This window comes from Agelaius tricolor, unplaced genomic scaffold (assembly GCF_023055355.1).
Source record: "Agelaius tricolor isolate 1412-34295 unplaced genomic scaffold, bAgeTri1.0.p SCAF_148, whole genome shotgun sequence".
NCBI lineage: Eukaryota > Metazoa > Chordata > Aves > Passeriformes > Icteridae > Agelaius > Agelaius tricolor.
In genome coordinates this window covers 111734-135535 of record NW_027269408.1, presented here as the reverse complement: position 1 = coordinate 135535, position 23802 = coordinate 111734, and the positions used below count along the sequence as shown (strand labels likewise).

Sequence of the window (23802 nt, the reverse complement as noted above, 5' to 3'; positions counted from 1 at the left end):
GTGTCCGTGGGGCTCCCCATGGACCCCCAGGGTCTCTCCGGTGTCTCCGCAGCCCCCAGGACCCCCAGGACCCCCCCCAGCCCGCGGCCGTGGCCGCCCGGGTGGCGCAGAAACAGCTGGGGGTGCAGCGGTGAGGGGGCAATAACAACGGGGGGGCAATAACGGGGGGCAATAACAACGGGGGGGCAATAACAACGGGGGGGCAATAACAACGGGGGGCAATAACAACGGGGGGGGGGCAATAACAGCTGGGGGTGCAGCGGTGAGGGGGCAATAACAACGGGGGGGTAATAACAACGGGGGGGGGCAATAACGGGGGGGCAGCGGTGAGGGGCAACGGCAACGGGGGGGCAATAACAGCGGCGGGGGGCAATAACAGCGGCGGGGGGCAATAACAGGGGGGGCAGCGGTGAGGGGGCAACAGCAACGGGGGGGCAACAGCACTGGGGGGGGGCAATAACAATGGGGGGGCAGCAGTGAGGGGGCAATAGCAACGGGGGGGCAATAACAGCGGGGGGGCAATAACGGGGGGGGCAGCGGTGAGGGGGCAACAGCAACAGGGGGGCAACAACGGGGGGGGGCAATAATAGCGGGGGGGGGCAATAACAGCGGGGGGGCAATAACGGGGGGACAACAACACTGGGGGGGCAATAACAACGGGGGAGGGACAACAACAGGGGGGCAATAACGGGGGGCAGCAATGGGGGGAGGAGCAACAACGGGGGGGGAACAATGGGGGAGGGGCAGCAACGGGGGGAGGGCAACCATGGGAAGGGGCAACAACACTGGGGGGGGCAACAACGGGGGGGCAAAACTGGGGGGGGGGGGCAACAATGGGGGGAGGGGCAAAACCGGTGAGGGGTAACAATGGGGGAGGGGCAACAACGGGGGGGGGGGCAACAACGGGGGGAGGGGCAAAACTGGGGTGGGGGGGCAACAATGGGGGGGGCAAAACCGGCGAGGGGTAACACTGGGAAGGGGGGCATCAATGGGGGGGCAATAACGGGGGGAGCATCAACGGTGGGGGGGCAACAACGGGGACAGGGGCAAAACTGGGGGGGGCATGGGGGGGCATCAGTGGAGGGGGGGGTACCCTGAGGGGGGGCACCAATGGGGGGAGGGGGGGTCCCAGGGGGAATTGAGGGGTCCCAGCTCCCCCGACATTGGGCACTTTCTGGGAGGGATGTGGGGTGGTTTTGGGGTTTTTGGGTTGTTTGGGGTGGTTTTGGGGTTTTTGGGTTGTTTGGGGTTGTTTTGGGATGTTTGGGTTGTTGGGGGGTGGTTTTGAGGTTTTTGGGGGGTGATTTTGGGGTGTTTTGGGTGGTTTTGGGGTGTCTGGGGGGTATTTGGAGTGTTTGGGGTGGTTTTGGGGGTGTTTTGGGTGTTTTTGGGGTGTCTGGGGGGTATTTGGGGTGTTTTGGGTGGTTTTGGGGGTGTTTTGGGTGTTTTTGGGGTGTCTGGGGGGTATTTGGGGTGTTTTGGGTGGTTTTGGGGTGTCTGGGGGGTATTTGGGGTCCCAGCCCTGCCCCCCCCAGGGTCCTGATCGTGGACTGGAGCCCCCGGCCCGGGCGGAGCCTGGCCCGGATCTTCCAGGAGGACCCCAGGTGGGTACTGGGGATACTGGGAGCACTGGGGGGACAGACTGGGAGCCATACTGGGAGCACTGGGGCCATGCTGGGAGCACTGGGGCCATACTGGGAGCACTGGGGCCATACTGGGGCCATACTGGGAGCACTGGGGCCATACTGGGAGCACTGGAGCCATACTGGGAGCACTGGGGCCATACTGGGAGCCATACTGGGAGCACTGGTCCATACTGGGCTGTGCCCCAGGCTCTCTCCCCTTCCCCAGCATTCTGTACTGGGGGTCCTGGTCCATACCAGTTCGTACTGGTCCCTAACTGGTCCATACTGGTCCATACCGGTCTATACTGGTCCGTACCGGTCCATGCTGGTCTGTACGATCCATATCGGTCCATACTGGTTCGTATTGTCCATACCAGTCTATACTGGTCCGTTCCGGTCCATACTGGTGTATACTGGTCCGTACTGGTGTCTACTGGTCCACACTGGTCCATACTGGTCCGTACCGGTCTGTATTGGTCCATACTGGTCCATACTGGTCTAGTCCGTACTGGTCCGTACTGGTCTGTACTGGTCGATACTGGTCGATACTGGTCCATTCTCATCCATACTGGTCTGTACTGGTCCATACTGGTCGGTACTGGTCCATACTGGTCTGTACCAGCCCATACTGGTCTGTACTGGTCCATACTGGTTGGTACTGGTCCATACTGGTCTGTACCAGCCCATACTGGTCTGTACTCATCCATACTGGTCCATACTGGTCTAGTCCGTACCGGTCTGTACTGGTCCATACTGGTCCATACCGGTCCATACTGGTCCGTACCAGCCCGTACTGGTCCGTACTGGTTGGTATTGGTCCATACTGGTCCGTACCGGTCCATACTGGTCCATACTGGTCCGTACTGGTCTCTCCCCAGTGTTCTGTACTTCGGGGCCCAGCGGGGCCGGGAGCCCCCCCCGAGCGCCGGGGACGGCCCCGGAGAGGGGTTCAGTGTGGAGCTGCACTGGGAACAGGTATGGATTGTATAGGGGTTAGATAGGGGATCTATGGGGGTTATATAGGGGTTAGATAGGGGATCTATGGGGGTTATATAGGGGTCATATAGGGGATCTATGGGGGATGGAGAGGGGTTCAGTGTGGAGCTGCAATGGGAACAGGTATGGATCCATAGGGGATCTGTGGGGGATCCATGGGGAGCTGTAGGAGTTCTATAGAGGATCTATAGGAAGGGGTTCACCATGGAGCTCTGCTGGGAGCAGGTGCCTGTGGATCGTATAGGGGATTTATGGGGGATCTATAGGGGATTTATGGGGGATCTATAGGGGATCCATAGGGGATCTATAGGGGTTACACAGGGGTTCAGTGTGGAGCTGCACGGGGAGCAGGTACCTATGGGCTCTATAGGAGATGTGGGGCAGGTTACAGGGGCCTTATAGGAGCCCTGTAGGGGCCCTATAGTTACAGATTACAGGATTATAGGGGCCAGGGCTATAGGGGCAGGTTACAGGGCTATAGGGGCAGGTTATGGGGCTATAGGGGCAGGTTATGGGGCTATAGGAGCAGGTTACAGGGCTATAGGAGCAGGGGCTATAGGGACAGGTTATGGGGCTATAGGGACAGGGGCTATAGGGACAGGTTATGGGGTAATAGGGACCGGTTATGGGGCTGTAGGGGCCGGGGCTATAGGGGCAGGTTATGGGGTTATGGGGCTATAGGGACAAGTTATAGGGCTATGGGGTTTGGGGGGTTTAAAGGGGATATAGAAGACAGGGAAGAGCTGTTGGGGTGTGGAGCTATGGAGGATATAGGGGCTATAGGGAATGGGGGGGCTATATGGGGTTATAGGGGTGGGGGCTATAGGGGATTATGGGGTGGGGGGCTATAGGGGGTTATGGGGGGCTATATAGGGTTATTGGGGTGGGGGGCTATAAGGGGTTATGGGGGGCTCTATGGGGGTTATAGGGTTATAGGGGATTATGGGGGGCTATATGGGGTTATAGGGTTATAGGGGCTATAGGAGATTATGGGGGGGCTCTATGGGGTTATAGGGGTGGGGGCTATAGGGGATTATGGGGGGCTCTATGGGGTTGTAGGGGTTATAGGGGATTAAGGGGGGCTATAGGGGGTTATAGGGGCGGGGGGCTATAGGGGATTATGGGGGGGCTCTATGGGGTTATAGGGGTGGGGGCTATAGGGGATTATGGGGGGCTGTATGGGGTTATAGGGGTGGGGGCTATAGGGGATTATGGGGGGGCTCTATGGGGTTATAGGGGTGGGGGCTATAGGGGATTATGGGGGGGCTGTATGGGGTTATAGGGTTATAGGGGCTATAGGGGATTATGGGGGGGCTGTATGGGGTTATAGGGTTATAGGGGCTATAGGGGATTATGGGGGGGCTGTATGGGGTTATAGAGGTGGGGGCTATAGGGGATTATGGGGGGGCTGTATGGGGTTATAGGGTTATAGGGGCTATAGGGGATTATGGGGGGGCTCTATGGGGTTATAGAGGTGGGGGCTATAGGGGATTATGGGGGGGCTGTATGGGGTTATAGGGTTATAGGGGCTATAGGGGATTATGGGGGGGCTCTATGGGGTTATAGGGGCTATAGGGGATTGTCCACAGGACTCTCCTGAGCTCTTTAGGGCCCTCAGCAGGTCTGTAGGGGCTTATAGGGTTCCTAGGGGTCCATAGGGTCCCCAGGGGCTCTCTAGAGCTCTGTAGGGTCCCCAGGGGCTCTATAGGGGTCTGTAGGGCTCTGTAGGGTCCCCATAGGCTCTATAGGGTCCCCAGGGCTCTCTAGGGTCCCCATAGGGGTCCCCGTAGGGTCCCACAGGCTCCGTGTGGCCCCGTGTTGTCCCCAGGCCGCTGTCACTGATGGCGATTTCGCCGCCGCCGCCTTCCAGCTCCTGCTGCCCATAGCCCTGCAGGTGGGGCCCTGGGGGGTTTGGGGGCCCTCCTTGGGTTTGGGGTCCCTCCTCGGGTTTGGGGTCCCTCCTTGGGACAGGGGTCCCTCCTTGGGGCTGGGGTCCCTCCTTGGGGCTGGGGTCCCTGGGTGTGACTTTGGGGTCCCTCCTTGGGGTTGGGGTCCCTCCTTGGGACAGGGGTCCCTCCTTGGGACAGGGGTCCCTCCTTGGGGTTGGGGTCCCTCTTTGGGTTTGGGGTCCCTCCTCAGGTTTGGGGTCCCTCCTTGGGACAGGGGTCCCTCCTTGGGGCTTGGGGTCCCTCTTTGGGTTTGGGGTCCCTCCTTGGGGCAGGGGTCCCTCCTTGGGGACTGGGGTCCCTCCTCAGGGCTGGGGTCCCTCCTCGGGGCTGGGGTCCCTCCTTGGGACAGGGGTCCCTGGGTGTGACTTTGGGGTCAGTGGGTGTGGGGACCCTGGGTGGGTTTGGGGTCTTTGTGGGTTTGGGGTCCCTGTGGGGGTTTGGGGTCCCTGCAGGTTTGGGGTCCCTGTGGGTGGGTTTGGGGTCCCTGTGGGGTTTTGGGGTCCCTGCAGGTTTGGGGTCCCTGTGGGTGGGTTTGGGGTCCCTGTAGGGTTTTGGGGTCCCTGCAGGTTTAGGGTCCCATCCCCTGACCCCATGAGTTTGGGGTCCCTGTGGGTTTGAGATCCCTGTGTGGGTTTGGGGTCTGTGGGTGGGTTTGGGGTCTGTGGGTTTTGGGGTCCCTGCAGGTTTGGGGTCCCATCCCCTGACCCCATGGGTCTGGGGTCCCTGTGGGTTTGGGGTCCCTGGTGGGGGGGTTTGTGGTCTGTCGGCGGGTTTGGGGTCCTTGTGGAGATTGTGGGGTCCCTGTGGGGATTTTGGGGTCCCTGTGTGGGTTTGGAGCCCCTGTGCAGGTTTGGGGTCTGGGTTTGGGGTCCCTGTTGGGATTTGGGGTCCCTGCAGGTTTGGGGTCCCATTCCCCTGACCCTGTGGGTTTGGGGTCCCTGTGAGGGTTTGGGGTCCCTGTGGTTTTGTGGTCCTTGTTGGGGGATTTTGGGGTCTGTGTGGGGTTTTGTGGTCCCTGTTGGGGGATTTTGGGGTCTGTGTGGGGTTTTGGGGTCCCTGTTGGGGGACTTTGGGGTCAGTGTGGGGTTTTGGGGTCCCATCCCCTGACCCCATGGTGTCCCCTCAGTTCCAGCCCCAGCTCGTCCTGGTCGAGGCTTCGCTGGAGGATTTGGGGGTACGGGGGGGATTTGGGGGTATGGGGGTACGGGGGGGATTTGGGGGTACGGGGGGATTTGGGGGTACAGGGGGGATTTGGGGGTACAGGGGGGATTTGGGGGTATGGGGGGGGGTCTCAGAGGGGTTTGTGGGGTCTGGGGGGGGGGGTGGGGGTTTATGGGATGCTGGGGGGGCTCTGGGGGGGGGTCTCAAAGCCCCCTGGTGCCACCAGGGGTCTCTGGGAGGGTCTCTGGGGCTCCCTGGGGGTCTCTCTGGGTCTCTGTGGGGTCTCTCTGGGTCTCTATGAGGTCTCTGTAGGGGCTCTCTGGGGTCTCTGTGGGGTCTCTATAGGGTCTGTAACACCCCCACACCCAGGGCTCCCTGGGGGTCTCTGGGGCTCTTTAGGGTCCCTATAGTGTCTCTGTAGGGTCTCTATAGGGTCTCTGGTCTGTGTAGGGTGCCCTGGGGGTCTCTATAGTGTCTCTGTAGGGTTCCTGTGTCCCCATAGGGATCCTTGTAGTGTCCCTATAGTGTCCCTATAGGGTTCCCATGGCCCCACAGGACTCCCTGGGGGCCTCTATAGGGTATCTCTAGTGTCCCTATAGTGTCCCTATAGGGTCTCTGATCCCTATAGGGTGCCCTGGGGGTCTCTATAGGCTCTCTGATCCCCACGGGGTGTCTCGAGGGTCTCTAGAGGGTCTCTGGTCCCCACAGGGTGCCCTGGGGGTCTCTATAGGGTCCCTATAGGGTCCCTATAGGCTCTCTGGTCCCACAGGGTGCCCTGGGCGTGTCCCCAGCCGGGTTCTCTCTGCTCACTCACCTGCTCTCGGCCCTGGGCCGGGGGCGGCTGCTGCTGCTGCTGCAGGTACGGGGGATATGGGGGATGTATGGGGCATATAGGGGGGTATAGGGGATGTATAGGGGATGTATGGGGGATATAGGGGATGTATGGGGGATGTATGGGGATGTATGGGGGATATAGGGGATGTATGGGGGATAGGGGGGATATAGGGGATGTATGTGGGATGTATGGGGGACATATGGGGGACGTATGGGGGACGTATGGGGGATATAGGGGACATATGGGGGATATAGGGGGGATGTATGGGGAATACAGGGGATGTATGGGGGATATAGGGGGATGTATGGGGGTATAGGGGACGTATGGGGGGATGTATGGGGGATATAGGGGACGTATGGGGGGATGTATGGGGGATGTATGTGGGATGTATGGGGGATATAGGGGGGTATAGAGGATATAGGGGCTATGGGGAAGTATAGGGGATATAGGGGGGTATACGGGGAATGGGGAGTTGTAGGGGATATAGGGGGCGTATGGGGGGTATAGGGGTGTGGGGGGATATGGGGGGTATAGGGGGTGTAGGGGGTATAGGGGGGTGTGGGGGATGTATAGGGAATAGAGAGGAATGTGGAAGATAAAGGAGTATGGAAGATATAGGGGATATAGGGAATGTATAGGGGGTGTGGAGGATATATAGGGGATGGAGGGAATGTGGAGGATAAAGGAGTATGGGGGATATAGGGGATGTACAGGGGTATAGGGGGTGTAGAGGATATATAGGGGATGGAGGGAATGTGGAGGGTGTAGGAGTGTGGGGATAGAGCAGTTTTGGGGATGTACAGGGGTATGGGGATACAGAGGATGGAGGGAGTGTGGGGGATAGAGGAACTATGGGAACTAGAGGGGTAGGGGGATTATGGGGGCTGTATGGGATGTGGGGTAAGGGGGATATAGGGCTATAGGGGATATGGGGTAAGGGGGATATAGGGCTATAGGGGCCATAGGGGTGGGGGCTGTAGGGGATGTGGGGTAAGGGGGATATAGGGCTATAGGGGATATGGGGCTGTAGGGCTATAGGGGCTGTAGGGGTATAGGGTATGGGGGCTATAGGGGCTGTAGGGATATAGGGGCTATAGGGGTATAGGGTATGGGGGCTATAGGGGCTGTAGGGATATAGGGGCTATAGGGGTATAGGGTATGGGGGCTATAGGGGCTGTAGGGATATAGGGGCTATAGGGGCTGTAGGGATATAGGGGCTATAGAGGCTGTAGGGGATGTGGGGGTAAGGGGGCTGTAGGGGCTATGGGACTAGGGGGCTCTAGGGGTATGGAGGTTATAGGGGTATAGGGTATGGGGGCTATAGGGGCTATAGGGGAATAGGGTAAGGGGGCCATAGGGGCAGGGGCTGTAGGGGATATGGGGGTAAGGGGGCTGTAGGGGCTATCGGAGTATAGGGTATGGGGGCTGTAGGGCTATAGGGGCTATAGGGATATAGGGTATGGGGGCTGTAGGGGCTATAGGGGCTATAGGGTATGGGGCTGTAGGGCTATAGGGGCTATAGGGGCCATGGGACCAGGGGGCTATAGGAGTGGGCCCTAGAGAGATTTGGGGCTCTAGGGGCGGGGCCTATAGGGTGCCTAGGGCTATAGGGCTGTAGGGGTTATAGGGGATGTGTGGGGTATTTGGGGGCTGCTTTGGGGGCTGCTTTGGGGGCTGCTTGGGCAGTTTTGGGGCCGTTTAGGGGCTCTTTTTGGGGCTGCTTGTTTTGGGGCTGTTTTGGGGGGCTGTTTGTTTTTGGGGGGGCTGTTTCTGTCAGTTTTGGGGGGCTGTTTTGCGGCGGGTTTATTTTGCAGCTGTTTGTTTTTGGGGCTGGTTTTGGGGTGCTGTTTGTTTCAGGGTGCTGTTTGTTTTGGGGGGCTGTGTTTGGGCCATTTTTGGGGTGCTGCTTCTGGGGCCTGGTTTTAGGGGGTTGTTTCGGGATAGTTTTTGGGACTGTTTGGGGCTGGTTTTGGGAGGCTGTTTTTGGGGGGCTGTTTGCTTTCGGGGGGTGCTGTTTTTGGGGGGCTGTTTCTTTTAGGGGTGCTATTTTTGGAGGGCTGTTTTGGGGTGCTGTTTTTGGGGGGCTGTTTATTTTGGGGTGCTGTTTTTGGAGGGCTGTTTAGGGGTGCTGTTTTTGGGGGGCTGTTTGTTTCGGGGGTGCTGTTTTTGGAGGGCTGTATCTTTTAGGGGTGCTGGTTTTGGGGTGCTGTTTCTTTCAGGGGTGCTGTTTTTGGGGGGCTGTTTCTTTTAGGGGTGCTGTTTTTGGAGGGCTGTTTTGGGGTGCTGTTTTTGGGGGGCTGTTTCTTTTAGGGGTGCTGTTTTTGGAGGGCTGTTTTGGGGTGCTGTTTTTGGAGGGCTGTTTAGGGGTGCTGTTTTTGGGGGGCTGTTTGTTTCGGGGGTGCTGTTTTTGGGGTGCTGTTTTTGGGGTGCTGTTTGTTTTCGGGGGTGCTGTTTTTGGAGGGCTGTTTTGGGGTGCTGTTTCTTTTTGGGGGGCTGTTTCTTTTAGGGGTGCTGTTAGTTTGGGGGGGCCCCGTGCCCGCCCCGTGCCGGGGGCTCCGTGGGCCCCCCCTGACCCCCCTCTCCGCAGGGGGGGCCGGATTTGGGGGCGTCCCCGGGGGGGGTGGGGGCCGTGCTGCGGACCCTGCTGGGGGACCCCGGGGACCCCCTCGGGCCCATCGCCCCCACCCCCAGGTGAGGGGGCTCAGGGGGGAGGTTTGGGGGGATTGGGGGGTCCTGGGGGGGTTTGGGGTGCTGGGGGGGTTTAGGGGGTCTGGGGATTATTTGGGGGCACCTGGGGGGGTTGGAGGCCTTGGGGAGCCTTTTGGGGTGCTGGGGGTATGGGGGGGGGGGGATTTGGGGGGTTTTGGGGGGCTCAGGGGGGGTCCAGGGGGTGCTGGGGGCAGTTTGGGGGTGCCCCCAGCGCCCCAAAAGCTCCGTGTGCCCCCCACCCCAGCGGCCTGGCCAGCATTGCCCGCACGCTGAGCGTCCAGCAGCGCTACTGGGGCTGCCTGCAGAGCTTCGGTGAGGGGAACCCCAAAATCCCAGGGGCACCCCGAGATCCCACAGGGACCCTGAAATCCCGGGGGGGCCCCAAAATCTCGGGGTGGACCCCGGAATCCCACAGGGACACCTCAAAATCCCAAAGGGACACCCCGGAATCTGAGGGGGCACCCCGAAATCCCACAGCGACCCCCCCAAATTCCACAGGGACCCCGAAATCCCGGGGGGGGGCTGAAATCTGAGGGAGGACCCCGAAATCCCGCAGGAACACCCGAAATGCCGAGGGGACCCTGAAATCCTGCAGGGGCAACCCGAAATCCCACATGGGCACCCCGAAATCCCGGGGGGCACCCCAAAATCCCAAAAGGACTCCAAAATCCGAGGGGACTTCAAAATCCCAAAGGCACACCTCGAAATCCCACAGGCACACCCCAAAATCTCGGGGGCACCCCAAAATCCTGGGGAAAACCATAAAATCTGAGGAGGGACCCCAAAATCCCACAGGGACACCCTGAAATCCCAAACGGACATCCTAAAATCCCACAGGGACACCCTGGAATCCTGGGTTGGGGGGGGGAGCCCTTTGAACCCCCCAAAACTGAGCCCAGGCTTTGGGGGGTGCGCTAGGCCCGGTTGCTAAGGAGTCACCTTGGTTGCTAGGCCGCCATATTGGCTCGCCGCCATCTTGGTTTCCCTCAGAGACCCCCCCAGACACCCCCAAAACCCACTCAGACACCTCAAAACCCCTCCAAAAAACCCCAACCCCCCTCAGACACCTCCAAAACCCCTCCAAAAACCGAAAACCTTCCCAAAAACTGCAAAACTGCCCCCCAAAACCCCAACCCCCCCTCAGACACCCCAAAACTTCTCCAGGCACCCCAAAACTCCTCCAGGCACCCCAAAACCCCTCCAAAAACCAAAAACCTTCCCAAAAACTGCAAAACTGCCCCCCAAAACCCCAAACTCCCCTCAGACACCCCAAAACTCCTCCAAAAATCCTTAAACCCCCTCAGACACTCCCAAACCTCTCTAGACACCCCAAAAGCCCCTCAGACACCCCAAAAGCCCCTCAGGGTCCCCCAGACCCCCTTGGGGACCCCCTCAGGGACCCCCAGAACATTCTCTGGGAACCCCAAAGTTGGGGTGGGGATATTTGGGGTGCCCCCCCTGAGGAGACCCCCCCCACAGAGAGCGAGGAGGAGGAGGAGGAGGAAGAAGAGGAAGAAGAGGAAGAGGAGGCGGAAGCTGGGGAGGAGGAAGAGCAGGAGGATGAGGATGAAGCTGAGGAGGAGGAGGAGGAGCAGGAGGGGGAGGGGAACCCCCTGGAGCCCCCCCCGGATACCCCGAGCAGAGCCCGGGTGGGGCTGGTGTACGACCCCCGCATGGAGGAGCACAGGAACACCTGGGACAGGTGAGGGGGGACACAGGGACACAGGGACAGGTGAGGGGCACAGGGACACCTGGGACAGGTGAGGGACACCTCAGACAGGTGAGGGGGGGGACACCTGGGACAGGTGAGGGACACGGGGACACAGGGACAGGTGAGGGACACCTGGGACAGGTGAGGGACACAGGGACACAGGGACAGGTGAGGGACACAGGGACACCTGGGACAGGTGAGGGACACGGGGACAGGTGAGGGGGGGACACCTGGGACAGGTGAGGGACACGGGGACACCTGGGACAGGTGAGGGACACGGGGACAGGTGAGGGGGGGACACCTGGGACGGGTGAGGGGGGACACAGTAACACCTGGGACAGGTGAGGGACACAGGGACAGGTGAGGGACACAGGGACACCTGGGACAGGTGAGGGACACAGGAACACCTGGGACAGGTGAAGGGGGACACAGGGACAGGTGAGGGGCTCAGGGACACCTGGGACAGGTGAGGGACACGGGGACACAGGGACAGGTGAGGGAAACAGGGATACCTGGGACAGGTGAGGGACACAGGGACACCTGGGACAGGTGAGGGAAGGGCTGGGACACACTTGTGACATCTGTCCTGGGGGTATTTTTGGGGTTATTTTGGGGTTATTTTGGGGTTGTGTGTTATATTCCAGCCACCACCCCGAGGCCCCACAGCGCCTGCCTCGAGGGTGTTTTGGGGATATTTTTAGGGTTATTTTGGGGTTATTTTGTGTGTTTTATCACAGCCACCACCCTGAGTCCTCGCAGCGGCTGCCGCAGGGGTGTTTTGGGGTTATTTTGAGGTTATTTTGGGGTTCATTTTGGGGTTATTTTGAGGTTTTTTTGAGGTTATTTTGAGGTTATTTTGGGGTTCATTTTGGGGTTATTTTGAGGTTATTTTGGGGTTCATTTTGGGGTTATTTTGTGTGTTTTATCGCAGCCATCACCCCGAGTCCCTGCAGTGCCTGCCCCAGGGGTGGTTTTGGGGTGATTTTGAGGTTATTTTGGGGTTCATTTTGGGGTGATTTTGTGTGTTTTTATCACAGCCACCACCCCGAGTCCCCGCAGTGCCTGCCGCGGGTGCTGCAGCGCCTGCCGCGGGGGTGGTTTTGGGGTGATTTTGAGGTTATTTTGGGGTTCATTTGGGGTTATTTTGTGCGTTATATTCCAGCCACCACCCCGAGTCCCCGCAGTGCCTGCCCCGGGGTTATTTTGGGGTTCATTTTGGGGTGATTTTGTGTGTTATATTCCAGCCACCACCCCAAGTCCCCGCAGCGCCTGCCCCGGGGGTGGTTTTGGGGTTATTTTGGGGTGATTTCAGGTTATTTTGTGTATTTCCCTTTAGCCACCACCCCGAGTCCCCGCAGCGGCTGCCGCGGGTGCTGCAGCGGCTGCAGGAGCTGGGGCTGGCCCAGCGCTGCCTCCCCGTGCCCGCCCGGCCCGCCAGCCACCGCCAGCTGCGCGCCTGCCACACGTGAGGGACCCCGGGGACACCCAGGGGGGAAACGGGGGGGTCTGGGGGACATTGGGGCCTGGGGGGGTCATGGGGGTCATCTTGGGATGGTCCCGGGGGAGTCATGGGGGCCTGGGGGGCTCATGGGAGGGGTCATGTGCAGGTCTGGGGGGACATGGGGATCGTGGGGATGTCCTGGGGGGGACATGGGGGGTACAGGGGGGTCCTGGAGGGTTCTGGGGGACACTGGGGGCCTGGGGGCTCATGGGGGTCCTGGGGGGGACAGGGAAGGTTCTGGGGGGGTCATTTGGGGTGGTCCTGGGGGGTCCCAGGGGAATCATGGGGAGTCTGGAGGGATGGGGGGGGGATCATGGAGGGTCAAATGGAGAGGCCTGGGGGGTTCTGGGGGTGTCATTGGGGGGTCTGGGGGTCCAGATGGAGACATGGGGGGTCCTTGGGGGGGCTCTGTCTGTGTTGGGGTGTCCCTGTTTTGGGGTATCCCTGTCTGTGTGTTTGGGGTGTCCCTGTCTGTGTTGGGGTGTCCCTGTGTTGGGGTCTCCCTGTGTCGGGGTGTCCCTGTGTTGGGGTCTCCCTGTGTCGGGGTGTCCCTGTGTTGGGGTGTCCCTGTCTGTGTTTGGGGTATCCCTGTCCGTGTTTCAGGCTGTCCCTGTCTATGTCGGGGTCTCCCTGTGTTGGGGTGTCCCCAGCCGTGTTTCAGGGTGTCCCTGTGTGTGTTTGGGGTCTCCCTGTGTGTGTTTGGGGTCTCCCTGTGTTTGGGGTGTCCCCGTGCGTGTTTCAGGCTGTCCCCGGCTGTGTTTGGGGTGTCCCTGTGTTGGGGTCTCCCTGTGTTGGGGTGTCCCTGTGTTGGGGTGTCCCTGTTTGTGTTTGGGGTATCCCCGGCTGTGTTTGGGGTCTCCCTGTGTCGGGGTCTCCCTGTGTCGGGGTGTCCCTCTGTTTGGGGTGTCCCCGTGCGTGTTTGGGGTGTCCCTGTCCGTGTTTCAGGGTGTCCCTGGCCGTGTTTGGGGTCTCCCTGTTTTGGGCTGTCCCTGTCTGTGTTTGGGGTATCCCTGGCCATGTTTCAGGGTGTCCCTGGCCGTGTTTGGGCTGTCCCCGTGCGTGTTTGGGCTGTCCCCGTGCGTGTTTGGGGTGTCCCTGTGTGTGTTTGGGGTGTCCCCGTGCGTGTTTGGGGTGTCCCTGTGTCGGGGTGTCCCTGTGTTGGGGTGTCCCTGTCTGTGTTGGGCTGTCCCTGGCCGTGTTTCAGGGTGTCCCTGGCTGTGTTTGGGGTCTCCCTGTGTTGGGGTGTCCCTGTGTCGGGGTGTCCCTGTGTCGGGGTGTCCCTCTGTTTGGGGTGTCCCCGTGCGTGTTTCAGGCTGTCCCTGTGTCGGGGTGTCCCTGTCTGTGTTGGGGTGTCCCCGTGTGTGTTTGGGGTGTCCCCGTGCGTGTTTGGGGTCTCCCTGTGTTGGGGTCTCCCTGTGTTGGGGTGTCCCTGTCTGTGTTTGGGGTGTCCCCGTGCGTGTTTGGGGTGTCCCTGTCTGTGTTTGGGGTGTCCCTGTCCGTGTTTGAGGCCGTGCCCGTGTCCCGCAGGCGCTCCCACGTGCGGGCGCTGTCCCGTGTCGCGGCTCTGTCCCCGCGGGAGCTGCGGGCGCTGTCCCAGCGCTATCCCAGCCTCTTCCTCTGCCCGCGCTCCTTCCGCGCCGCCCGCCTGGCCGCGGGGGGGGCGTGCGCGGCCGCGGGGGCCGTGCTGGGGGGGCAGGTGCGGAAACGGGGGGGCAAATGGGGGGGGGGGGGGACAGGGGGGCAAATGGGGGCCGTGCTGGGGGGGCAGGTGAGGACACAGGGGGGGTAAATGGGGGGGGCAAATGGGGGAGGGGACAGGGGGGGCAAATGGGGAGGGGACAGGGGGGCAAATGGGGGCAAATGGGAGGGGCGGGGGGGGCACAGGGGGCCGTGCTGGGGGGACAGGGGACATGTGGGGGGGGATAGGGGGCCCTGTTGGGGGGGCAGGTGAGGAAACGGGGGGGCGACAGGGGGGCAAATGGGGGCAAATGGGGAGGGGACGGGGGGCAAATGGGGGGGGCAAATGGGGGGGCAAATGCTGGGGGGACAGGGGGCCGTGCTGGGGGGGCAGGTGTGGAAAGGGGGAGGGGACAGGGGGGGCAAATGGGGGGGGGCAGGGGGCCGTGCTGGGGGGCAGGGGAGGAAACGGGGGGGGCAAATGGGGGCAAAGAGGGGCAGGTGGGCATGGGGGGGGCAAATGGGGGGGACAGGGGGGCACAGGGGGCAAATGGGGGGGGCAAATTGGGGGAGGCAGGGGGGGGCATGGGGCAGGGGCCCCTGCTGGGGGGGCAGATGGGCAAAAGGGGGGGGACAGGGGGGGCAAATGGGCGGGGCAGGGGACATGGGGAGGGGGATAGGGGGCCCTGCTGGGGGGGCAGGTGAGGAAACGGGGGGGGCAAATGGGGGGGGACAGGGGGCCATGCTGGGGGGGCAGGTGGGCAAAAGAGGGGGACAGGGTGGGCAGGGGGGCATGGGGAGGACAGAGGGGACAGGTGGGCACGGGGGGGCACAGAGAGGGGGCAAAGGGGGCAGTGCTGGGGGGGCAGGTGGGCACGGGGGGGCACAGGGGGCAAAGGGGAGGGCAAAGGGGCCGTTCGGGGGGGGCACGGGGGGGCTGAGCCATCGTGATGGGGGGCACGGGGGGCTCTGGGGATTTTGGGGTGCTGCCCCATCACCCCAATGGGTGGGGCTCCATCACCCACCCGGTGGCATGGGGGGCACGAGGGGCTCGGGGGGCTCAGGGGGGCAAAGCGGGAACGGGGGGTACTGGGGGGAAAAGGGGGGCACGGGGGGGGCACGGGGGGGTCTGTGGGTCTGAGCCCTGCTTGGCTCCCCCGGTCCCGCCGGGGTTTGGGGGGGCACGGGGGGGTCAGGGGTGTCTCAAAGGGGTTTGGGGGTGTCTGTGGGGTTTGGGGGTGTCTGTAGGGCTTGGGGGTACCAGTGGGATTTGGGGGTGTCTGTAGGGCTTGGGGGTCCCAGTGGGATTTGGGGGTCCCAGTGGGGTTTGGATCTCTGTGGGGTTTAGGATGATCCCTGGTTTTGGGGTCTCATGAGGTTTGGGGGTGCCAGTGGGATCTGGGGGAGCTCTGGGGGGTTCGGGGCTCACAGGGGGTTCGGGGTTCCCGGCGGGGTTCGGGGGTCCCCGTGGGGCTCTGGGGTCCTCGTGGGGTTCGGGGGTGCCCGTGGGGCTCGGGGGTCCCCAGCGGGGTTCGGGGTTCCCGGCGGGGTTCGGGGTTCCCGGCGGGGTTCGGGGGTGCCCCTGACGCCCCCGGTGCCCCCCAGGTGCGCTCGGCTCTGGCCGTGCTGCGTCCCCCAGGGCACCACGCCCGGCCGGGCTCCGCCGGCGGCTTCTGCCTCTTCAACAACGCGGGGGTGGCGGCGCGGCACGCGCAGAGCCTGGCGGGGACCCCCCTCAGGTACGGGGGGAGCGGGGGAGCCCCTCGGGTATGGGGGGAACGGGGGAGCCCCTCGGGTATGGGGGGAATGGGGCTGGGGGAACCCCTCGGGTATGGGGGGAACGGGGGAGCCCCTCAGGTACGGGGGGAACGGGGGAGCCCCTCGGGTATGGGGGGAATGGGGGAGCCCCTCGGGTATGGGGGAAACGGGGCTGGGGGCTCCCCTCAGGTATGGGGGGAATGGGGGAGCCCCTCGGGTATGGGGGGCTGGGGACCCCCTTCAGGGTACCGGGGACAGTGGGGCTGGGGGATCCCCTCAGATATGGGGAACCCCCCTCGGATATGGGGGGCTGGGGACCACCCTCAGGTACAGGGGGACCCCTCCTCAGGCATGGGGGGCTGGGGGATCCCCCTCAGGTAAGGGGAGACCCCTCAGGTATGGGGGGCTGGCCTGGGGGACCCCCTCATGTATGAGAGACCCCTCAGGCACGGGGGTTTGGGGGCTCGGGACCCCCTCAGGTACAGGGACCCCCTTTGGATACGGGGGTCTGGGGGCTGGGGACCCCCCTCAGCCGCGGGTTTTGGGGGCTGGGGACCCCCTGGTGCCCCCCCAAACCCCCCCGTGCCCCCAGGGTGCTGATCCTGGACTGGGACATTCACCACGGCAACGGCACCCAGGAGATCTTCGAGGAGGACCCCAGGTGGGGAGGGGTTTGGGGGTACCCAGGGGGGTTTGGGGGTGTCCTGGGGGGTTTGGGGGTACCCAGGAGGGGTTTGGGGGTACCCAGGGGGGTTTAGGGGTGTCCTGGGGGGTTTGGGGGTACCCAGGGGGGTTTGGGGTACCCAGGAGGGGTTTGGGGGTGTCCTGGGGGGTTTGGGGGTACCCAGGAGGGGTTTGGGGGTACCCAGGGGGGTTTAGGGGTGTCCTGGGGGGTTTGGGGTACCCAGGAGGGGTTTGGGGGTGTCCTGGGGGGTTTGGGGGTACCCTGGGGGGTTTGGGGGTGTCCAGGGGGGGTTTGGGGGTGTCCAGGGGGGTTTGGGGTACCCAGGGGGGTTTGGGGATACCCAGGGGGGTTTGGGATCCGGGGGGGTTTTGGGGTGCCCTGGAGGGATTTGGGGTCTGCAGGGGGGGGTTTGGGATGTTGGGGGGGGTTGAGGTCGGTTTTGGGGTCCCTGGGTTGGTTTTGGGGTCCCAGGGTCAGTTCCGGGGTCCCAGGGTTGGTTTTGGGGTCAGTTTTGGGGTCACTCTGGGGTCTCCTCCTGGCCCCCGCCCCCGCCCCACAGTGTCCTGTCCCTGTCCCCTGTCCCCACAGTGTCCTGTACCTGTCCCTGCAGTGTCCTGTACCTGTCCCCACAGTGTCCTGTCCCTGTCCCTGTCCCTGCAGTGTCCTGTACCTGTACCTGTACGTGTCCCCTGTCCCCGCAGTGTCCTGTCCCTGTCCCCGCAGTGTCCTGTCCCTGTCCCTGTCCCTGCAGTGTCCTGTACCTGTCCCCACAGTGTCCTGTACCTGTCCCCTGTCCCCACAGTGTCCTGTACGTGTCCCCACAGTGTCCTGTCTCTGTCCCTGTCCCCACAGTGTCCTGTACCTGTCCCATGTCCCCACAGTGTCCTGTCCCTGTCCCCACAGTGTCCTGTCCCTGTCCCCACAGTGTCCTGTCCCCTGTCCCCGTAGTGTCCTGTCCCTGTCCCCACAGTGTCCTGTCCCTGTCCCCGCAGTGTCCTGTACCTGTCCCCTGTCCCCGCAGTGTCCTGTCCCTGTCCCCGCAGTCTCCTGTACCTGTCCCCTGTCCCCACAGTGTCCTGTACGTGTCCCTGTCCCCACAGTCTCCTGTACCTGTCCCCTGTCCCCACAGTGTCCTGTCCGTGTCCCCACAGTGTCCTGTCCCTGTCCCCTGTCCCCGCAGTCTCCTGTACCTGTCCCTGTCCCCGCAGTCTCCTGTCCCTGTCCCTGTCCCCGCAGTGTCCTGTCCCTGTCCCCGCAGTGTCCTGTACGTGTCCCCGCGTGTCCCCACAGTGTCCTGTACCTGTCCCCTGTCCCCGCAGTCTCCTGTACCTGTCCCCTGTCCCCGCAGTGTCCTGTACGTGTCCCTGCACCGCCGGGACGGTTCCTTCTTCCCGGGGGGCCCGGGGGGGTCCCCGTGGCGCCGGGGGAGGGGCCCCGGCCGCGGCTTCACCCTGAACGTGGCCTGGGGGGGGCCCCGCGTGGGGGACCCCGAGTACCTGGCGGCGATGGCGCGGCTGCTGCTGCCCGTGGCGTGCGAGGTGGGCATGGGGACACAGCTGTGGGGTTATTGGGGTTATTGGGGTTATTTGGGTTATCTGGGGGCTGCTGCTGCCCGTGGCGTGCGAGGTGGGAATGGGGTTTGGGGTTATTGGGGTTATTTGGGGTTTTATTTGGGGTTATTTGGGGTTATCTGGGGTTATCTGGGGGCTGCTGCTGCCCGTGGTGTGCGAGGTGGGAACGGGGTTGGGGTCATTTGGGGTTTTATTGGGGGTTATTTGGGGTTATTTGGGGTTTTATTTGGGGTTATTTGGGGTTTGGGGGCTGCTGCTGCCCGTGGCATGCCAGGTGACAGTGGGGACACGGCTTTGGGGTTATTGGGGTTATTTGGGGTTATCTGGGGGCTGCTGCTGCCTGTGGCGTGCGAGGTGGGAACGGGGTTGGGGTTATTTGGGGTTTTATTTGGGGTTATTGGGGGTTATTTGGGGTTTTATTTGGGGTTATTTGGGGTTTTATTTGGGGTTATTTGGGGTTATTGGGGGTTATTTGGGGTTTTATTTGGGGTTATTGGGGGTTATTTGGGGTTATTTGGGGTTTTATTTGGGGTTATTTGGGGTTGTTTGGGGTTTGGGGGCTGCTGCTGCCCATGGCGTGCGAGGTGGGAACAGGTTTGGGGTTATTGGGAGTTTTATTTGGGGTTATTGGGGGTTATTGGGGGTTTTATTTGGGGTTATTTGGGGTTTGGGGTTTGGGGACTTGTGCTGCCTGTGGCATGCCAGGTCAGAACAGGGTTTGGGGTTTGGGGTTTGGAGGGCTTTGGGGCTGATTTGGGCTTTGGGCTTTGGGGCTGGTGTTTCAGGGTGGGGTTTGGGGTTTGGGGCTGGTTTGGGGTTTGGGGGCTGGTGCTGCCCGTGGCGTGCCAGGTTTGGGGTTATTTGGGGTTTGGGGTTTGGGTTATTTGGGGTTTGGGGTTTGGGTTATTTGGGGTTTGGGGTTGTTTGGGGTTTGGGGGCTGGTGCTGCCCATGGCGTGCCAGGTCAGAATGGGGGCACAGGAGTGGGGTTTGGGGGGGGCTGGGGGGTTCAGGGTTGTTTGGGGGGGCTCAGGGCTCCTTTGGGGGGGTCTGGCTGTGGTTTAAGGGTGGGGGGGACCCTTTCTGGGGCTCTTGGGTTCATTTCGGGGTTGGGGTCCCGTGGGGGGCTCCCAGCTCTCTTTGGGGGGGTCCCTGCTCTCTTTGGGGGGGTCCCTGCTCCCTTTGGGGGGTCCCAGCTCCCTTTGGGGGGGTCCCAGTTCCCTTTGGGGGATCCCTGCTCCCTTTGGGGGTCCCAGTTCCCTTTGGGGGGGGTCCCAGTTCCCTTTGGGGGGGTCCCTGCTCCCTTGGGGGGGGGTCCCAGCTCCCTTTGAGGGGGTCCCAGCCCCCTTTGGGGGTGTCTGTGCCCCCCATTTGGAGCTCTTGGGGCTGTTGGGGAGGTTGTGACACTTTGGGGATCCCTGCTCCCTTTGGGGGTCCCTGCTCCCTTTGGGGGGTCCCAGTTCCCTTTGGGGGGTCCCTGTTCCCTTTGGGGGGGTCCCGGCTCCCTTTGGGGGTCCCAGTTCCCCTCTGGGGGTGTCCGTGCCCCCCGTTTGGGGCTGTTGGGGTCCCGTGGGGAGGTTGTGACACTTTGGGGGTCCCAGTTCCCCTCTGGGGGTGTCCGTGCCCCCCGTTTAGAGCTGTTGGGCCCCCCCTGACTCTGTGCCCCCCCAGTTTGGGCCGGAGCTGGTTCTGGTCTCGGCCGGGTTCGACGCGGGCCGGGGGGACCCCCTGGGGGGGTGCCTGGTGTCCCCCCAGACCTTCGGCCTCATGACCCACATGCTGGGGGGGCTGGCGGGGGGGCGCCTGGTGCTGCTGCTCGAGGTGAGGGGCCCGGGGGGGTCAGAGGGGCTGGGGGGGTCTGGGGGTCCCTTTGGGGGAGGAGGGGGGCACTGGGGGGGCTGCTTGGGGGGGATGGGGGTCCTGGGGCGGGGGGGGCACTGGGGGGTGGGGATCTCTCACCCCGGGGGTCTCTGGGGGTCTCTAACCGGGGGTCTCTGTGTCTGGGGGTCTCTGTCCTTGGGGGTCTGTGCCCGGGGGTCTCTGACCTGTGGGGGTCTCTGGGGGTCTCTGACCTGGGAGGGTCTCAGCCCAGGGGTCTCTGACCTGTGGGGGTCTCTGACTCTGGGGTGTCTCTGAGTGAGGGTCTCTCACCCTGAGGGTCTCTGACCTGGGGTCTCTGGGGGTCTCTCACCCTGGGGGTCTCTGTGTCTGGGGGTCTGTCCCGGGGGTCTCTGTCCTTGGGGGTCTCTGGGGGTCTCTAACCAGGGGTCTCTGACTCTGGGGGGGTCTCACCACAAGGGTCTCTCACCCTGGGGGTCTCTGTCCTTGGAGGTCTCTGGTGGTCTCTGACCTGGGGGGTTTCACCCCAAGGGTCTCTGACTGGGGGTCTCTGTCTCTGGGGGTCTCTGTCTGAGGGTCTTTCACCCTGGGGGTCTCTAACCAGGGGTCTCTGACTCTGGGGGGTCTCTGAGTGAGGGTCTCTCACCCTGGGGGTCTCTGCCCGGGGGTCTCTCACCCCAGGGGTCTCTGACTGGGGGTCTCTGACTATGGGGGGTCTCTGAGTGAGGGTCACAGCCCAGGGGTCTCTGGGGGTCTCACCCCAAGGGTCTCTAACCTGGGGGTCTCTGGGGGTCTCTGTCCCGGGGGTCTCTGGGGGTCTCTAACCTGGGGGTCTCTAACTGGGGGTCTCTGGGGGTCTCTAACTGGGGCTCTCTGGGGGTCTCTACTCTAACCTTGGGGGTCTCTGGGGGTCTCTGACCTGGGGGTCTCTAACTGGGGCTCTCTGGGGGTCTCTACTCTAACCTGGGGGTCTCTGGGGGTCTCTCAGGGCGGGTACAACCTGGCGGTGACAGCAGAGGGGGTGGGGCAGTGCCTGGGGGTCCTGCTCGGGGACCCCCCCACGCTGCCCCCCCCCGGGACCCCCCAGCCCTCGGCTCTGAGGGCCCTGGGCCGGACCCTGCGAGCGCAGAGGGGCAGCTGGAGCTGCCTGCGCCTGCCCCGCGGTGAGACCCCGCCCCAAACACCCCAAACCCCGCCCCAAATACCCCAAACCCCGCCCCGCGGTGAGACCCCGCCCCAAATACCCCAAACCCCGCCCCAAACACCCCAAACCCCGCCCCGCGGTGAGATCCCGCCCCAAATACCCCAGACCCCGCCCCAAATACCCCAAACCCCGCCCCAAATACCCCAAACCCCGCCCCGGGACCCCCAAACCCCGCCCCGGGACCCCCAAACCCTGCCCCGTGGGGAGACCCCTCCCCAAACAACCCAAACCCCTCCCCAAATACCCCAAACCCCGCCCCAAATACCCCAAACCCTGCCCCGCGGGGAGACCCCTCCCCATAATGACCCTGGAACCCCCAAACCCTGCCCCGGGACCCCTGGGCTCCCCCCGAGCCCCCCAAACCCCCCCTGTGCCCCCCAACGCTGCCCTGAGCCCCCTCCCCCAGAACCCCACCGGGACCCTTCGGGACCCCCCAAATCCCCCAACCGACCCCTCCCCCCCCCAGTTGAGCCCCCCCCGGAGGTCCCCAAGGAGGGGGAGGGCGGCGATGACGTCACCGCGGCCGCCCATGACGTCACGGGCTCGCCCCCCCTGGACGCCGCCATTCGCCGCTTGGGGGCGCTGCAGATCGAGGACGGCCCCGGGGGCGGGGCCAAGGCGGGGCTGGGGGCGGAGTCTCCGCCAGACCCCGCCCCCATCGCAGAGGCCGCGGCCGCGCCCTGCTGGGAGGAGGAGGAGGAGCTGGAGGAGGTGGGGGCGGGGCTGGGGGAGGGGTTTGGAAGGGTTGGGGCGGGGCCTGGGGGGTTTGGGGAGGGGCTGGAGGGGTTTGGGGGGTTTGGGGAGGGGTCTGGGGAGGGATTTGGGGGGGATTGGGGAGGGGGTTGGGGGGTTTGGGGCGGGGTCTGGGGGTGTTTGGGGGTTGGGGGGCTCAGGGAGTTGGGGGAGAGGTTTGGGGCAGGGGTCTGGGGGGGTTTGGGGTTTAGGGGAGGGTCTGGGGGGGTTTGGGGTTTAGGGGAGGGTCTGGGAGAGGGGTTTGAGGGAATTTGGGGTTTGAGGAGAGATTTGGGGGGGTTTGGGGAGGAGGTTGGTCAGGATTGAGGTTTGGGGGTTTGGGGGTTTGGGGAGGGGGCTGGGGGGGGTCTGGGGGGGTTGAGATTTGGGGAGGGGTCTGGCGGGGTTTGGGGGGGGTTTGTAGGGAGGGGTTCGAGGGGGATCGAGGTTTGGGGCGAATTTGGGGGAGTTTTTGGGGGGTATTTTGGGGAGGGGGCTCAGGGAAGGGGTTTGGGGGAGGTTTGTGCAGGGGGTTTGGGTTTGGATTAGGTGGATTTGGGGTTGGGTTTGGGGATGAGGATTTGGGGGAGGATTTAGGATTGGATTTGGGGGTTGAGGATTTGGCGGGGGGGATTTGGGGATGAGGATTTAGGGCTGGGTTTGGGGGCTGAGGATTTGGGTTTGGGGCTGAGGATTTGGGGCTGGATTTGGGGGAGTATTTGGGTTTGGGGATTTGTGTTTGGAGATAAGGGTTTAGGGCTGGGTTTGGGGCTGCATTTGGGGGAGGATTTGGGTTTGGGGCTGAGGATTTGGGGATGCATTTGAGGGGGGGTTTGGGGGTGGATTAGAGGGGGGGGGTTGGGGATGAGGATTTAGGAATGAGGATTTAGGGCTGGGTTTGGGGCTGGACTTGGGGGAGGATTTGGGTTTGGGGCTGAGGATTTGGGGCTGGATTTGGGGATGAGAATTTGGGGATGAGAATTTGGGAGTGGATTTGAGGGGGCATTTGAGGGGGGATTTGGGGCTGGATTTGGGGGTTGGGGTTCGGGGGCAGATTTGGGGGTGGATTTGGGGGTTGGGGTTCGGGGGCAGATTTGGGGGTGGATTTGGGGGGGGGTTGGGTCTGATTTGGGGCTGGATTTGGGGTTGGGTTTTGGGGAAGGTTTTGGGTCTGGATTTGGGGGTTGGAGATGAGGATTTGGGGCTGGATTTGAGGGGGGGATTTGAGGGAGTGGTTTGGGGGCGGATTTGGGGGTTGGGGATGAGAATTTGGGGGCGGTTTTGGGTCTGGATTTGGGTCTGGATTTGGGGCTGGTTTTGGGTCTGGATTTGGGGGTTGGGGATGAGGATTTAGGGCTGGATTTGTGTCTGGATTTGGGTCTGGATTTGGGGGTTGGGGATGAGTATTTAGGGCTGGATTTGTGTCTGGATTTGGGGTGGATTTGGGGGTTTGGGGGCGGTTTTGGGTCTGGATTTGGGGTGGATTTGGGGCTGATTTGGCGTTTCGGGACCCGCTGACCCCTCGGTGTCGCGGCCCGCAGGGGGCGCTGTTCGCGGTGACGCCGCTCCGGGGCTGCCCCCACCTGGGCGCCGTGGCCCCGCCCCCCGCGGGGGGGGCCCTGGGGACGCTCCTGCCCCCCCCGTGCGGGGTCTGCGGGAGCCGCCGCGAGAATTGGCTGTGCCTGAGCTGCCACCAGGTGAGAGAGCCCAAAAACCGCCCCAAAAACACCCCCTGAACCCCAAAACCAGCCCTGAACCCCAGAACTGGCTGTGCCTGAGCTGCCACCAGGTGAGAGAGCCCAAAAACCGCCCCAAAAACACCCCCTGAACCCCAAAACCAGCCCTGAACC

General features: G+C 62.9%; 1 protein-coding gene across 1 annotated transcript in view; it reads left to right on the top strand.

Moving 5' to 3' along the window:
- LOC139586880 (histone deacetylase 6-like) overlaps positions 1-23802 on the top strand; it is a gene marked incomplete at its 5' end in the record, with an annotated part of 32174 nt that overhangs the window by 4380 nt on the left and 3992 nt on the right. The window contains 18 exons of the mRNA XM_071420547.1: positions 53-130; positions 1536-1604; positions 2504-2600; positions 4450-4515; positions 5697-5744; positions 6501-6590; positions 9154-9257; positions 9520-9587; positions 10755-10977; positions 12323-12451; positions 14015-14183; positions 15770-15903; positions 16515-16583; positions 17956-18145; positions 19849-19998; positions 21005-21179; positions 21687-21931; positions 23494-23649. Of these exons, the coding sequence (XP_071276648.1) occupies positions 53-130; positions 1536-1604; positions 2504-2600; positions 4450-4515; positions 5697-5744; positions 6501-6590; positions 9154-9257; positions 9520-9587; positions 10755-10977; positions 12323-12451; positions 14015-14183; positions 15770-15903; positions 16515-16583; positions 17956-18145; positions 19849-19998; positions 21005-21179; positions 21687-21931; positions 23494-23649 (2260 nt within the window). The remainder of the gene's footprint in view (positions 1-52; positions 131-1535; positions 1605-2503; positions 2601-4449; positions 4516-5696; positions 5745-6500; positions 6591-9153; positions 9258-9519; positions 9588-10754; positions 10978-12322; positions 12452-14014; positions 14184-15769; positions 15904-16514; positions 16584-17955; positions 18146-19848; positions 19999-21004; positions 21180-21686; positions 21932-23493; positions 23650-23802) is intronic.